The 18,197-nt window shown below is 32.8% G+C and overlaps 1 protein-coding gene across 1 annotated transcript; it reads right to left on the bottom strand.

Annotated features, from left to right (window-relative positions):
- Positions 1-372: 372 nt before the first annotated feature.
- On the bottom strand, positions 373-2,269 carry LOC132951622 (centrosomal protein of 78 kDa). The gene is made up of 2 exons (XM_061023439.1): positions 1,896-2,269; positions 373-1,120 (listed from the first exon to the last, which is right to left on the bottom strand). The coding sequence occupies exons 1-2, from the start codon at positions 2,267-2,269 to the stop codon at positions 373-375; spliced, it is 1,122 nt and encodes a 373-aa protein (XP_060879422.1).
- Positions 2,270-18,197: the final 15,928 nt, after the last annotated feature.

Raw genomic sequence — 18,197 nt, 5'->3', positions numbered from 1 at the left:
AAAGAGAGAATGAATGTGTGTCGTGTGTGTTTGTGTGTGTATCGTGTATGTATATGTGTATATATTGCCTTTTGGAACCCTAAGGAAAAAAAAAAGAGAGAATTGAAAGCTTTTAACAGCAAACAGTGTGTCGAATTGAATCAACGTATTTTCCGGACTGTTAAGCTCAAGGGCGGGTGGCGAAGAAGAAGAAGAAGAAGCAGAAATTCTTCGGTATTTTCTTTTATTAACTTTTCACGGGAAATCTGCTTTCTAAACTCTGTCGATAAACTATTCGAATGCCGGAGACGCCAAAAATAAATTGAACAGTACATTAGGTATGGTTTTTTCATCTATATTTATTTATATTTTCCGGTGGACTTTCTATATATATTAAGCCAATAATGTGCATGACGATTCGAATACGTTTTCCCGCCCGAGCTTGGTCCATTTCCACTGTTTGGTCTCCGTTTTGTTGACGTTGTTCTCGTACAACCTGGTCATGATCGCCTCCAACATGGCCGACGATATGGTGGCATTTTTCCGGACGTCCAACACGACCAGCGAGTCGTTTATCATCAACGTGGATAACGCCAACTGAGCGCCGCGGTCGGTGAGCCCACAATTCTGCAGGTCCACGGCCTTTACGTATAGGTCGTCTTTCAACGACTCGAATAGGTCGGCCACTCCAGCGTCGCCGATGCCGGTGTTGTCGTTGAGCGTCAACCTCCGCAGCCCGTGCATGATATCCGGATTGGCGGTCCTGTACCTCAGCGAGTGCGCCCAACACTCTTCGTGCCGCTTGACCTGCTGTTTTTTGATCACGTCCAGCAGACCAGACTTGGCCGACGAACGGCTCAGGGAACATCCGGACAGGTCCACCGACCGGATGTTTGGTTTGTCCCTGAGCACCCGGCACAGCGATAGACAGGCGTCGTCACCGATGCGGCTGTAGGCCAGGGACAAGTGCTGGAGCGTTTGGTTGGTGTCGATACCGGAAATGAGAGTTCCCAGAGCTTGTTCGTCGAACAGCACGTTTTCCAGTTCGAGGCAAACCAGTGCGGTCGTGTTGATCATTACTTCGTAAACGGAAGTAGCGATCAGCCGCACTACGTAGAGTGTGCTCGCAGCGAGAATGTTTCTGCAGGAAAAAGATACGACGATAATATTACATTATAGTGACGACAGTAATCATAAAGTACAGCCAGTGCATAAATTATTATATTTTTTACGGGTGGCATACCTAGAAATTTACCAGCCGGCACCCATATTCAAAATATATTATATCTACCACCAAAATATTTTTATTTTTTTTGTGGGTGGGGAGGAGTGAGGGAAAGTGCTCTCCCTGCATCCGGGCATCACTCAGCCACATTGTAAAATATTTCATTGGTATTTGAGACGCATAAATCGTATTCACTGTAAATAATTTATTTTACATAGGTACCCACGGGCTTAGGTATATTATAATAAAAATTGTACATGGCATTTTACGACGTGCGCTATTGAAAATCATTAAAATGAGAACATTATAATATTTATGGATGCGTTTTTAGAAGCGATAATATGATTTTTTTTTTAAATAATAAAAACACGGTCATAATTGTTTAAATAAATATTTTATGAACTTGTCCCAGTCGAGTTCTACTTATTCTACCTCCTCGGGGTGATACCTATACCTAGATCACCAATTAGTAGTTATAATATAATATGTTCTTGTATAACATGATATTCCATCATGTTCTCATAGGCGGGTATTGTTTAAAATATTTTGATTATATTTTTGTATTCCTTTTTATTATTCTTAAATATTTACCACTAAATTGTACAAAGGTATGCCTTATCTACTATATGGGTAAATAAAGTACGAGGAAACTTTTTAGAAAATATTTTGTTTGGATTTTAATAACACTCACTTCGGTGATTCGACGACACTAGCGAACGTTTCGTAGTTTTTTGCCAACTGTTCCGTGTACCGTTTATTTTTTATGCGCACGTGATGGGTACCGGTGTCGGTGATCAGCGCTTCCATCGCGGCTAGCCAATCTTCAGCCTTCATACGATCGCCCAATATTTCAATGGAGTTCGTCTTAACGCTACATTTTACCCACGGCACAGGGCGCGTCTTGTACTTGCAGCAAACGGCTGTGTATATCAATCCATAATTGTGTTTCACCGAACCCTCGAACGACTCATTAGATCTGATAGTAGATAAGGACGTTCTACGTTTTTTGCCAAGAGATGAAAATATTCTAGAGTAATTCGATTTGGACGAATGACCAACCGACATGGTCGACAGTGGTCTATTATGGTAATAATATGAGCTAGGAAAAATTTAAGTAAATTCTCGGAAGAATAAAACCGAACATGTACTATTAATTTTTCTTAAAATAAGTTTCAAAAAGTGTTTACGAAAAAAAATATACAATCGAATATATTATTATTGTCTAATAATAATAATGATTTAAGTTGACTTGTTTATGCCAAACAGACGAACAAATAATAACACACTTACGCGCTATGACAACTTATAAATGCATCGAGAAAATACTATACTAAAATTCCAAAATCGTTCAAGTTTTTCTTTTCACACCACAAAATTGTATCCATGACGATGCAATCTTAATATTATATAACATGTGGTCCATTTTCCGACAAAGAGTAGGTATATGGATCACCTGTTATTATATGGGAGTTTCCCGAATGCGTCCCAAAATATTACCCTTATTTAATATCCCGAGGAAAAATATCATTTTTTTGACGTAGTCTGAATGCGTCCTAGTTAATTTATGTTACACAGGGTGCATCACGAAATGGTTATTATTATTATTTATTTTAATAAATTGCCTTACAGTCATTTTCACACATTTCGAGTTAGAGTGATTGTATTCATTTTTTATAATTTTTGTACATTTTTTTTATCTTCAATTCAACTTTACATTTTTTGAAAATGTTGAAAATTAAAAACACGTGTATATCTACCATTAAGGCACATTACTTTGCGCGTCAGTTCACTGCTCACGCTCATTATATTGACCTAAATGAGATGTAGACGTACTTTGCGTTATCAACCAAGTTAAAATAAAATTATTTTTGTCCAACATTGCCACAATCGGTGTTGTAAAAACTATATACATATTATATATATACTATATACCGATCGTCGGTTCTGTCTCTTTAAAGTTTTGGCTACGGACTCAAGGACGACGTACTCGGGCCAAATGAAAAAGGCGCTCGGGACATTCCCATCATAACGATAAAACATGTTGCCAACAGAGTATATAAAAAACCAAACGGGATACATAGAAATAATATTACAGTGTAAGTTCAAAGTCGTAAAGCGTGTTTTTTTTGTATCTCAAAGAGTATAATATTAAGGTATATATATATATAGATTATATTATAGGTGTTAGTCTTGTTTCGGTTGATCCCAAACAGTTCTCGGCCGTGGCTGCAGTTGGCTGTGCATTTTTTATCGTCTTACTACCGCTCTAATAACAACTTTCAACAACAAATTTCACGCGACACTTGGCCCGAGCCCTTTTCCGGTGCGCAATTTTCGTGTGAAACACGCCACGCGTTTCTCTCAGGTTTTATTTTTTTTTCAAAGACGATTTCTTTCGATATCCCGCGGAACGCTGACAACCGGATTACATAATTTTCAACGGAAACCTCCCACAGCAGGACCCTCCTCAGATCGGATAAAAATAATACGATGGAAAATAAGAAATGATAATAATAAAAAAAAACCCCGAGACCGTCTTATCTTTTTACAGCCTGCACCCTATCGTTTTGCGTTCATCTCTCACCAGCACGCATCGACGACCACCGGTTCGCTTCATTCCCCGCTATAGTTCTTTATATTATATTATTATTATTATTCGTGTACTATATTATTATACGAACACTTTGACGGGCCTTCGGCGTAAGGCCTATGTGTGTGCGTGTTTTTTCCTATTCTTCCATGTACATAATTTATGTACTCTTTTCCACCTCGCGCGCATTTTATTTTATCGCCAGAAGAATTTTAAATTATAACGTTCTTTGTCGTCGGTCTGCAAAAGGGTTTCGTTTTGAGTCGAGATAGGAAAACGAAAAAAAAACTGTTTTCGCGAACACGAGAAATAAAAAAAAACACAGCCAGCAGACGGTTTTCCATCGACTCTTTCTCTTCTAAACTCCCTCATCCGCGAGTAATGCATTTCCATAATTTTACTTTCTTCGGCGTACATAGTAAATGACAAATAAATTTGACGGTGCGCACATAGCAGCTGCAGTGCTTTTGGCACTCGAGCTCGTGCAAACTAATGCCAAAGACCGTACTACACTATCATTATTTAGTCAGACCATATATATTCCGAATACATAACATCAGTAAGTATTCGCTATGCACGCACGTTATACATGTATATACATGACAATTTCCACCAGGCCGTTAAGACGTCGTTTTATTGAAATGGTTTTACTGAGCGTGTACATGCAAACTTTCAAATTTCAGTAATCTCGCAAACTGTTATTGCTATTTGCTGCAACAAACAGAGGAGTTTGAATAGTTTTCATGTATAGTATAAAATATGTTTTACATCGGATTATTGTTTCTAAATATTAGTTCAATACTTATATTTAACTGTTATGTTTTCTGCTGGAGAATAATAACTTCTAATGACTACATATTGTTATGTTCATCGAAATAAAAAAAAAATTATAATTCTGTTTGTAATAATATGGCTCGTAATAATTATTATAAAACGACCACGATTTGGCACGGTATAGTATGGGACGTTCCTCTTATGAGTATAATACTATACAAATCAAGAGATCACCTAACGTCCAAATTTTATTTATATTATTTTTTAAGTGCTTTGGATAAAAGACACATTAATTTCGAGAAACGATTGCGGAAGTATGTTTACTATATTGTGTTGAATACACATTAAAAAATAACGTTTTACCGAATAAAACCGATACGACCCCATTATGTCAGCGGTCGTAAAATTACTGCTCGCGTATTTTTACTGCTACTAATAATTTTTCAAAATTGACGTTTCACATTATTTTGTAAAGATACCATTAGGTACCTATTATAACAACTACTAAAATGTACGTTTTAATATAATATCCCTATTTCCTTTATTTTGTGTTTTATGTAATATATATAGGTACTTAATACTTACACAATACACACGAGTGTATAAGTGTATACAGTGTGATACACCGCGCATGCTAACTACCATTTTTTTAATATTTTAATTAATTTATGCAAATTTTGATTTTTGGAACTATTGAATATTATCTACTTAATGACTATAATGTTACAAAATTCTTGATATATTAGAAGTGTCTTGTGGCTTTATGAACGTCAAATGAGAATTTCTTTTTTTACTGAAAATTATTTAGTGGATTAGAGTTCATCTAACTAAAACTTCCTACGAATTCTGAGTTATAAATGTTTGAACTATATAAGAATAATAAATCTTAAAAATGGTTTTACAAAAATATTAAATATATGTAATTATTGGATCTAGTATTTATTTAACTGTACCATTATGAAGAACCAAAACATAATATTGATGGACCTACTTAATAGTACATATTTGTAAAACAACTAATTTGTATGAATAGGATGTTAAAGAAATATTGAATTTTAATATACAACTTTTAAAAAAGAACGCATTTAAATAATAAACAATTAACGTTCACCACAAACATTTTTAAGTGATCTTAAAAGTTAAAATTAACAACTGTCAGATGTTTATTAGAGACTGTCTTTTAGGTGATGTACGTAGATATCAAATAGAAGTTAATACTTTTATATTATCGATTACAATTTCATTTGATAATATCAACATATTTTTAAGATGTCCTAAAGAGGTTTTAATAGGTAAACAAATATTCAATTATTATATTAATTTAAAATAATTTAATAATTTAACATGACGTACCTATATTAAGAGGACGTCGCACCCGCACATGTTGTCTAGTCTTCCACACGTATGTCATGGCAAATTTTGCGCTCAGCAGATCATGTTTAGCTCAGTTAACTTAAAATTAGAGTGCATTGACCTTTTATAAAATTTAAAGGTAAGATTATTATCTAGGGCGTCTCATAGTATTTTTATTATATTTTAATTTTAAAGCAAATTATAAGTATTTTAAAATTGTAAATTAATTGTACATCTTAAAATACTTATGAATAGTTTAAGAGATATAAAAGATTAATACACCTAGCGTTTTCGACTAATGCCTAAAATTTAATATCCATCCACATATGGCCATATTTACACCAAACCTTAAGATATGCATTTATTTATTCCCTAAAAATCGCTCAATATACCCTTAAAATATGCACAATCACTTAAATTTGCTCTTAATGATAATTAAGCCTTTAATATGCCTTACAAACCGAAACATTTTAACTATGCTATAAATAAGAAAAATATTTTTATTGGTTATATTATTAATGTATGTTGTAAAAAATATAAAAATTTAATTTATTTATTAAATTTATTTAAATCGATATTTGTATCTTCATACTAAGAGTCTTTTTAAGCTTGTCCAAAAATAAAACTTAAAATTCCATTTATTAAATTTCTATTTATTTTTTGAGATTTTTTGGAATCACTTACAAGCACTGTTTATTATACACGTATTAATAGACAAATGAATAACTGTAGTAAAACTATGCTGCTACTGATAGAAATATATATAAATATTACCTTATTATTAACAAAACTCGTGATCTAAACATTAATATGAACCTTATTTTAGATTCTGAGTGGAGCGAAGAAGCTAGTGGTTTTACAATGGTGTTTTTTTTTTATATCCTGTATACAAAATTTCTTCCAGATAGAGTGCTTCGATTTCAACATATAGTACCTTATCTTCCAGCAAATTGGATCAAGATGGTACTTTAAAAAGGTCATTTTTCGATTTTCTCAATAGTTATGTAATGCCACGGGAAAAACTACTGACAAATTACGAAAAACCGCTTAAAATGGAATTTTAATTTCTAACGATTTCTGTATCACCGTAGAAACGAATAAAAAATTATAATATTCTAATATTAATGCTACTTAAAAGCTATAATAAATAATAAAAATTTTAAAAATCCAGACTGATAAACCGTCTCCGCTCAGAATCGTTTTTCTTATACAATGATATTTTATCATTGAATTCAAGTTAAATACAATCCATTATACATTGTCCCACTTGTAACCTACTGTACAGCAGAGTGATATCCACTTACCCACTTTTTTTTTTCTTGAATAGTGTGTTTTTATTTGGTTTTTATAGATTCCACGTCAAAAACGCAAATCATTTGAAAAAGAGAAGCTTGTACACGGGACGCTACTTACGTTGAATAACTCGTGCACTCTGTATATTATAATATCAGAAGCAGGAGTTTCCGTATACAGAAAAGCTACTCGTCGATGATTTATTTCAACTGCCTACCTAATGGATTACGATATCGTAAAACCGATCGAGTAACAGCGAACCTATGAGAGATTTCGTTTAGACATCGATACACATATTATAATACTGTATTTAGTGCGCATGACGTGAGTATATATATACCTATTATAGGTAATAATGTCGAATAATGTAACGTGCTCGTGCGATAGGTATAAAATACGTATAATAATGACGTGATATTATATTATATGTTATGACTGAGTCAAAAAATTGTTATTTTTTTATCGCACAATTCTAAAGTTTGGCGTTTCTCGTATATAGGGTACACCACGCCATATCCGATTATGTACTTCCTATACATTATATTATACACACGCATAATATCTATTATAATGACTTACCATTGTCGACAATATATGTTTACAACGACGTGATGATAGTGCGGCGCGTAATGGACGAGTAGCGAGACGAAAGCTGACGCGCACGTTTAATTTCCTGGAAAAAAAGCGCCGCAACGCGATGGGACGATGACAATGATGCTGATGCGCGGTCGGCGGTATCGCAACACACGCGTGACACACGCAGAGAACGATTTCGGAACCGGTGGGGGAGGGGGGAGGGCAACGAAAAAAATGAAACACCGTCATCTCGTAATACTGTTTTTCCGTTGGATTTTTTCACTCGATTTTTCTCTTTTACCCCATCCGCCGCCGACGTGTGTGCCCCGGGAATCAATCATACGCGCGTCAAACACATGTAAAACGGTTTTAGATGGTACCGACACATTCCTCGTCTCGTCTATGTAATATAAGGGCGCAGACGTGTGTGCATATATAATACACAATGTACATTTACATATATTTATGTGCGCGTGTGTATGTGTGTCTAAAAAACGCGTTTTTATCGTCTCTTTTCTTTTCCGTTTAAATTTAAAAAGACGATCGATTCATCATCGGCGTCCGCGCGCGGCAGAGGGCGTGAAAAAGTCACGGGCTCGTTCACCCCCCGTCACTCACACCCTCTCACACTCCTTAAAGTCTCTCGTCCCGAGGTGAAATCACGTTTATTATATTTATACGCGCATGAGCATGTATATAATAATAATAATAATAATAATAATATATCGTAGGTATATATGTATATCTGACGACGCCCGCGCGTGAAAACCCCGAGGGTTCTGGTATATGTATGTGTTGTTGCGTGTTGGTCTGTTTGTTTTTTTCTTATTTTCCGCAGAAGCAGGGCCACCCCGCGCAACAGTAATATGACGAATGTAGTCGAACGAAATAAAGACGCGGCGCTGCAATAAATCCGACGGCGGCGGCGTTTAAAAAAACGGGTTGCTCTCTCTCTTTTTCCGGACGTTTTAACTCGATAACTACGCATAAATCGGCATCTTGAACAGTGCAAAGATGTCACGGGCGCAATCGACCGGAAAGCTTTCCAGCTGCACCGGAGGAAAATAATGCGTATATATATACACGCGAATAGTGCGCAAGTATAGTGTAATGTTTTCGGTTAAAATATATATTATAAGTAAAACGTCGGCGCAAATCGTATCGTCATAATAATCGATTACCTAATGAAATTGTGAGTGATTTTTACGATTCCGAGGGTCCCCTTCCCTCTAACCGTCCACCCTCCGAGAGTATATTATACGATTGTTCCCGGTCGTAGGTCACCGGAGCTGATATAAACGGATTCGCAGTGCAACAAGACGTCGCTGATGATAATTGAATCATTCACGGTAAATTTAGTTCGGCGAATGAAAGAATATAAACGTGGACGAATAAAAAAATAAAAGATACCTACCATTAAGACGTATGACAATAAACCATTATTATTATGTGGCACGCAAATGGAAATGCGCAAAACGCGACTATAATATATAGGTACATATATATACGTAGGTACCATATTTTTTACATTTTGAGCGGAGCACAAGAATGCATTGGTTTTACAATTATGTGTGTTTTTTTCTGTCGGTCAGCAACATTTTAGATAGTAAGCATGCTTCAAGTTTTGAGATCAGCATCTTTTGCGATATAAAAGTGAACCTAGTTGGTATTTTTGGGAGATCAAAATTGAAAATTCTAAGTAGTTTTCGAAGACGTCGAAGAAAAGTGATAATTTTTACGCAAAACCAATTTTTGAGGAAATCGATTTTATTTTTATGATGTAACTCAAAATTAATAACCGTAGACTACTGAAATTGTCACCAAATATTTATATTAGCATTTTACACAAATGGTAAGCGCGTCTACGTCGTACGTGAGTAAGACGGAGACAACACATCTGGGTGTGACGTCCTCTTAAGTATTTATATAATTGCCTCCGATAAATATAATAAATCTACAGAGCTCATCCTAATATGTTTGTATTCATCGATGTCTTGAAAAATATACAATAGGATACAATATAAAATTAAGAAGCACTCTCTTAAATACTCGCAGAACAAATATAATTGACACAGAAACATTCATTAGAAATGCTGTGAAACGGTTAGAAGAAAGCTAAATTGACAAATCTGAATTTCTACAAATACTATCATACACGGTATTACCAGTGCCATAATAGCTGCTAATTTTAAAAAGCACGTCAATATATTAATTAAAATAAAAAACATTTTTAACCTTAAAAAAATATCATATACATTTTTACCAGTGCCAAAATGTTTAAATAAAAACAAAACATCATTTTTAACCTGCTTGCAGTATCTACTAATGATACAGACAGTCCTAAGTCTGTATAAAAATGGGAAGGAAACTAAAGATTTTTTAGTTTTAATTTATATATTTTAAATTTAAATTTCTGGCCGCAATTCGGAAGAAATTATTACCGCGGAACGCAATTAGTAGCCTCTACAGTTAGATTTTAATTATTGATTTAATAATCGGTAAAAGCTCGTTAACTATTAATGTATTTTAATTAGTTATTACTTATTACTTTATTGGGAATATAGAATAATAGGTTATATATTTGTATTATCACGAACCAAAGCTACACCAACGGATTATTAAATACGCTGATTATGTTTTTTCAATTCACGTCCATGGTTTTATTTTTTTTGAAAACCAATAATTTAAATCCATTCTTAAATTGTTCCTTCTCTTCTACTAAGAATGTATATTTTATATTTTCCTGATGAACAAAAGTATTAAGAACGTTAGAAGTGCCAAACGTAACGATCATGTTGTAGGTACTATTCTAATCTTCAACAATAATCAGTTACGGACGATTGGCGAAAATCAAGAAAATATTTTTCTGACGTGTTTAATTTTTATTAGATATAGGTAAGTCGATATTTTTATATTTAATATTATATTATGTAAAGCAATATTTGAGAGACATACAAAATATAATATACTCGAATTGCTACCGAAAAGAACGAGAGGTCATTAAGTATTTATTATTAGATCGTTGTTAAGTAAATTGTCCGTTTTTCATTAAAAAAAAATGTTTTATAATTTATGTTTTTAAAAGTGCCCAGGTAAAAAAGTGTGGTTTTATGGAATTACTTCTCATAGTGGTTATTTATACAACTAATTGTATGGACTAGGTATGGATTTTTTTATTTAACGACACAGTGATATACCTACGTTTAATTTCATTTTCTGATACATTAGCTTTTCAGATTATTTACTTAACATCCTTAATAAACATAATATTATGGACATAACATTGACGGAAAATTACTGCAAGGCTGGACATTAACGAGCTTAAAAGTTAAAGTTAAGTTAAAAAGTTAATTTAATTAAACTCTTTGACTTAAATTTTTACTTTTGCAAGGTTCCCATTAATTAAACTACAGACTTAACTTAATTGTTTTTAAATGATAGAGAAATCAACGAATCATTTTTAATTTTAAGAAGTTAATTTAATTAATTTAGTTTTCTGTTTTATTGTATTTATTACATTTCAATCAATTTTGTATTGTTATCAAAATATATTTTAGGTAATGTTTGGTGATATAATTAGATAATTAAAATAAACTTATCAGAAATACAATTTATAATAATAAAGAACATTCGATAATCACAATACGAGTGTTAAAAACAGACTAGTTTATTATTTTCAAAGATTGACATTAGGTGACAATTGTATACCCACTGTACCTAATAGCTAAGGCCAGCCGTCAAAATGAATAATACATTTTTCTGAACTCTTCGTATGCTTCTCGTGCTTCTGCCATTAAAATAATAGCTTTTGTACGGTTATTTTTATACTTATCAATTTCTTCACTGACTTTCTGAATGACAAGTTTCTCTTTACTTTTTTTGGATAAACTTTGTTCATTTTCACTAAAGTAAAGTTTGGTGTTGCTGTATGGGAACTTTAACACCATATATATTCCTAATTGTTTAATCATATTTTCTACATCTTTGCATGCTTTTGGAGGAACATCCATACTATAACAATGTCTATACGCAAATCGGTCACAAGAATCCTCGAAACATGTTTTGAAGTCCTCCGAAAATTCACTAGGAAGGATATTACCATTGATATTGAAATCCTTAAGACCATGTGCATTACTGAAGAACGTAGTCATTTGATCATGTGATATAAATTCATTTTTACTATTCAAATGTTCTAAAAAAGCTCTAAGATTATAATACAGTAATGCCATGTGAAATTTAAAATAAACATCATACAATGCATAAACATAGTAAGGGTCCAAAATGTCAAATTTTACATTAGCAGAAATTTGTTCAGCAGTTTTCAGTTCCCCTTTCCAGTACAACCGTATATTTTCGGTACAAAATGTGTCAAAACAAAATGTTTCAATTTTTTCTTTAAAAAAGTAAAGATTCGGTAAGGTACTTACAATAGAACTATTTTGAGATGGAACAAACGTCATCCACTTATCTAATATTGCCTGGTTTTCATTTGGGTGATCTCCCATTGTGTCGTAATTGATAATGTTAAAAAATAAATTCTCATATTTATCGTTTGTGCAAGCTTCAAGTCCGTACTTATTTAACTCTATCATTATTATGTATAAAATCCGAATTAATGCTATATTTTTTTCCCTATTACAATCGATTTCCTGGAATCTTTTGACCTCCAGAACGGGCATAATGTCCAACAATAGTTCAATTATAAAACGATCACTAAACTTGAGATTATTATATATGTGATCCAAAACCTTAGAGATACCATCAATAAGCTCATAAACGTTTTCGTTATATTCGTTACTTGCAAGATTCATTTTTTCGTCCCAAATTGTGGCTAAATAATATTCAACACAATAATCGTACATATTGATAAATAATTCACACATGTTGTCATTTATACTCTCTGAACTATTTTTTAGATGTATCGGATTAATAGTTGATTTATCATTAAAGTATCTGTTAAATGGTTCTTCCCAAATTACACCTTCAGGTTCCGATAATATGTGACTATACACAAATTTATATACTTTATATGGGTTCTTCATTTTAGGCAGGTAATTTTGTTTGTGTTCGATTTTTAGAAGTTCAAAAATATTAACGAAACATTTATAATCGGAAATTTGGTTAATTATAGAGTTCATAAATGTTTCCAACGGCAAATCGGAATCTTCCAATTCTACAAATTTGAAAAATGGGAACCACTTCGATGAATCCACTGTATAATTAATATTTGGCAAACTGAAATCTCTAAGATGATAGTTTTTCATTTTGTTTATCAGTTCATACCTTTCAGTCTTTGTAAGCTCTTGGTTCGACGCTAAAAATTTAAAACCTTCAATTACTTTTTCCGAATCAATCGTCAACTCGGTAAATAAAAAGCTCAGTATTTTAAATCCTTCAGTAATTTGAATGTTCATCACCCGATTTTGCCGCATCTGAGAAACAGTTTTCTCACAAAATAGTCTTATGATTGCATCTAATACGATATTTGTATACCAGTATATTACATCGAGATCGTTGAATTCTTCAATCGCGTGGAAAAACTTTTCGTCAATTACCAAGGGTTTTTTTATTGCCAAAAGACATACCTTTTTCAGTTCTTTTATTACAACTTTGTTCTTTGAAGTCAACACGCTTCCCAATAACATTTGTTGTACACTGTACCGTTCGAGTGGTGTTTCCAAACCAAACTCCATTAGTTCATTCAAAAATTCGTCGATGTCAATGTGATATTCGTCCGTTTTTGGTTTAGTCATCGAATAGCTAAAAAAATATTTGTTGTCGTAATACGAATATACAACATCACAATTGTACGCCATAAACTTTTGAATCTCGTTTACTATTTTTAAAATCTCATTAACTATATCAACTTTCAATTTTCTCTTGGGTTGAGAAATATAATGAATTAGAATATTTGTCGACACCAACATTCGTAATAAAGACATATCGACCAACGAATTAACTGTGTTGTATGAGTGAACATGTATAAAATTGAACAGTATGCTGATGAAATGTTTTATCTTTTCCTCAATATATTCGATATGTTCTTTTGATTCACTGCTGTACAGAATACCATAATTTTGATTCCCCTTTACGTCTAATGTTACATTTAATGTTTTGTACATATTTGGGAGTTGCTCGACGAATTCGATTAACTGATTTTGAACCCACTCGGCAAACACGCAGTTCATACAAATATACAACATCATTGACTTACTTTCAGTATTATCACCAATCTGTGCATTGTTCTTGGCCTCAATATGTTTTGGCAAGCTGTACATGTATATCCTGTGTTTCTTAATGCCATTGACGCCAATTATATCAACCAATGTGACTCCACTATCATTTCGATAGCCCAGCACTGATTTGTCAATGTATTGAAATATCGGAAGTCTATCGTCAGTACCAACTTTGAGCGTTCGAACTGTCGGAAGTATTAAATCACCGTTAGAATCGAATTCGTACTCTATCGTCGGAGGTGTTTGGTCTGCAGCACCATCTTCGGACGTTGTCATCGGAAGTGTTTCTTTTGATAAAGAGCATCCTGGCGTTGACACCGTTTCGCTTGAAAAATGTGCTTTGGTCGTTAACTTTATGAGACACAGAACGACGAACAACAGTTTGTTTGTACGCCACATTGTACCAAACTACTGGTAGGTACTATGTGTTTCATTTGCGTTTGTTGCGTTATTTTGTTTTTACGTCATTACTTGCGTTGCGCTCATTTAATACTGTTTATTTAATAATAATTGCAACAAATTCGTTCGAGGAGCTACAGGTGTGCTTACCAGACACGTTAAACAACGTGTTCGACGATGAAAACATTAAATGTTTTTCTCGTTGGTGTGATTGAATTTTGAACAAGAAAATATTATTGCTAGGTAAAGTGGGGAATCGTTATACAAAAACACAATGTTGTACGATACATTGTGAACCTTAATTTTTATACAATTCTTTAGACCTTGGAGATATACTCTATTAAGGGAGGAATTACTGTTAAAACGAGTTCAATCAGTGTTTGTATAAGAATACTCCTTGTAGTTTGTACTTATTATGATCTGGTCAAAACTGTCAGTTTCTATTGAATATTAAATGGACTAGTTTAATTTACCACATTGTAACGATTAACCATTTCTTACAGTTTATTTAAAAATGAAAATCTTGAAACTCTGTTAAACCCAGTGTGCGTAAACGTTTTTCTTAATCCCTACTATTATTGGTTTGAGACTAGAGTTCTGAGTTAATCAACTTTTATTCACCGTGAAATCTTTGTGTACTTTCTACTTGCTATCATTAAATGTATTAGAACTGATAACTTTAATTTACAATAGTTTGTCTAATGATTGTAATACATTTAAGATTATTCAATAATTTCATAATTTGGGTATTTTACACGGCCAACTGCACACTATTTATCATAGGTAAGTATCTACTATATAAATGGTGATAACATTAAATTTAATTAATAATATGTGTTTTGGATTGGAAACACAATCGAGATAAATTTTTCGGCTTTAACGAGGGTTTCATTTATTTTTTATGAAAATAATGAAAACTATTTGAAATTAATAAACAATATCTATACATATTTTTAGAGCGTGTTTGGGTGGTTTTTATGTAAAGGGGCACAAGTCGATTTTCATTGGTTTTCAGTGGACGCAAATTTACAATTATACATTTTCATTAAATTAACCCACTTGTCCACCTTTTAGATTCTGAGCGGAGCGAGTGGTGTTTATTTTTTTTAAAATTTTTTTTTTATATCCTATATACAAAATTTCTACCAGATGGAGTGCTTCGATTTCAACATATAGTACCTTATCTTTTAGCAAATTGGATCAAGATGGTACTTTAAAAAGGTCATTTTTCGATTTTCTCAATAATTATTTAATGCTACGGGAAAAACCATCGACGATAGCCTATAGACTTTCACCGTAACAACGAATAAAAATTATAATATTATAATATTAATTCTACTTAAAGGCTATAATAAATGATAAAAAATTTAAAAAATCCAGACTGATAAACCGTCTCCGCTTAGAACCGTTTTTCTTATACAATGATATTATATATCATTGAATTCAAGTTTAATACAATCCATTATACATTGATTCACTTGTAACTTACTGTACAGCAGAGCGACATCCACTTACCCTTTTTTTTTATTATTATTGTGTGTAAATCAATTGCTAAGAAATTTAGTTTTAAGCATTTTGTTGCACAATGTCATGTGCACAATATTATTTATAGTATAACAAGGGCAATTTATTGTACAATAAATGTTTAAATACACCGCCAAACATAACTAAAGTCAAATCAGAATTAATTCCTGTGCCAATATTAAGCACGTAATTAGCACGAATTCGCACGTCCTGACCCGGAGTTCGCACGTCATCATTTCCCCGCCGTACAAATCGTATTTTCTTTTTTGCGCATTTCCCCAGCCCCCCATAAAAGTGAAATAATGCGATTTTCAAACTCTTTCCTGTGCCAATATTTAGAGGTGCATTTCCCTGGGACTCCCATCTCGGAATTTCGGGACTAAACTAGGAGCCTTTTTTGTGCTACGATTGTGCTGCTTTTTGCCCGACTTTGAGCGTTTGTGTAGCAAACCTTGATTTTTAACGAATTATTCAAGGTAAAGGTGCTGTGGAAACGACAGCATCCCAAACTCGGAACTTTCAACTTTTGATTATGCCATTCGTTAGTGTTACGTTTTTAATGAAATAGTTTTTGGTGAATTTTACCATTTTGTTAAACTTTTTCCTGTGACAATATTTAGCACGTAATTAGCATGAATTTTTCTGAATATATATTAATTTTGAATTATACCTATAAAACATATTGAATGTTGTTTATCGATTCTCATAATATCAATATTTTGCAAATTAATTGCAAATAACTTTAAATTAGTTTTTAGAATCGGCAAATCAATATTTTTATTTTTGTTGAATTGTACAAGTTAAATAAAAGATCTAAATTTGATAAAAAAAAGCCAAGTTGAATAAACAAAGCTTAGTTGAATAAAAAATTAGATTTTTTATCATCTTAATTTGCCTTCTGAATGTATTGATTTTACAATGATGTGTGTATTTTTTTTTATTTTTTTTTTATTTTTGTGTCTTTGTACACGATAAGTAGTCGAAATAATGCATCGATTTTCAACTTCAGTATCTTGTTTGATGGGAAAGTGAATATATTTGGTGCATTGAGGGGGGCAAAATATAAAATTCCTAATAGTTTTCAAAAGCGCCAGGAAAAACAACATAACAATTAAGGGAAAACGAGAATTTTTACGTAAAATGGGTTTTCCACAAAATCAATTTTGGTTTTTGGTGTAACTCTAAAACAAATGAACGTATACACATGAAATTTTCACTGATCGTTTATATTTGCATTTTCTATACACGATAAAATTTTCAAAATATTTTGATTTGTTTTGAACTGTTTAGGAACATTTTCTGTTTCATTTTCTTTTTTCTATGAATGTCAATAAAACTTTATTTGTTGGGTAAAAAAGCTTGACAACTTAATACAAGGCTCCTACTATATTGTTACGAGGACATTTGAAAAATATTAAAAATCCTAGTCACAGTTTTTATTTATACGCATTTAAAGTTCAAATCTTGTCAAAATACAGAAAAATCGCGAAAATTAGCAAATTATTTTGAGTTTAAAATTCATAAAAATGTAATACAAGATTCCTCATCCGTTTGTCTACTTTTATCAAAAAAAAAAAAATGTCTACAAGCAAATCAAATCAAATTTATATGAACGTTTGAAATTAATATTTTTACAATATTAGATATTCACTCGATTTCTCATGTAGCGGTTTTGTAATTTTATTGTTATTCAAACACAAATTACTGTAGATACATGACAGTTTTACTGAATGTTTGTATTAGCATTTTCTATACACCATAACATTTTGAAAATAATTTGACTCCATTTGGGCTGTTTACGGACATTGTCAGTTTTCAAATTTTTTAGTTTTTTTTTCCATAAATATCAATAAAATTTTATTCGTTGGGTAAAAAAGCGTGAAAATTTAATGCAAGCCTTAGATTTTATGCATAATCTAAAAACGTGCAAATTACGAAAACAGTCGTGCAAATTCATGCTAAATAATGGCATAAAAATGTTTTCATATTTTGAATGTGATGGGGAGGGGGCGGCAGAGAAACGTACGTTGCGCGTCCCCAGTCCTGCAAGCGGCGCGTTTACGTCCGCGCGATAACAACGACTACGATTTATTGAATTCATGTACCGTTTGTTTGATCGGTCATTGCCGGCAATCGCATTACGTTTAAAATCCCATGCCAATCGGCCTAATAGCCGGCGGACCGTAACTAAAACTCCGTGTACACCAGACCTTATCTGCATTTAAATAATATAATACTCCTGGCGGAG

This window comes from Metopolophium dirhodum, chromosome 9 (assembly GCF_019925205.1).
Source record: "Metopolophium dirhodum isolate CAU chromosome 9, ASM1992520v1, whole genome shotgun sequence".
In the NCBI taxonomy this organism is placed as follows: Eukaryota; Metazoa; Arthropoda; class Insecta; order Hemiptera; family Aphididae; genus Metopolophium; species Metopolophium dirhodum.
This window is presented reverse-complemented; position numbering and strand designations above follow the sequence as displayed.

Bases quoted from the DNA above. Each gene is read 5' to 3' on its own strand.
- LOC132951622 (XM_061023439.1), bottom strand. From the start codon at position 2,269: ATGTCGGTTGGTCATTCGTCCAAATCGAATTACTCTAGAATATTTTCA. The intron at 1,121-1,895 runs GTGAGTGTTATT...TTTTTCCTGCAG, and splicing joins AGTGTCGTCGAATCACCGAA to AAACATTCTCGCTGCGAGCA.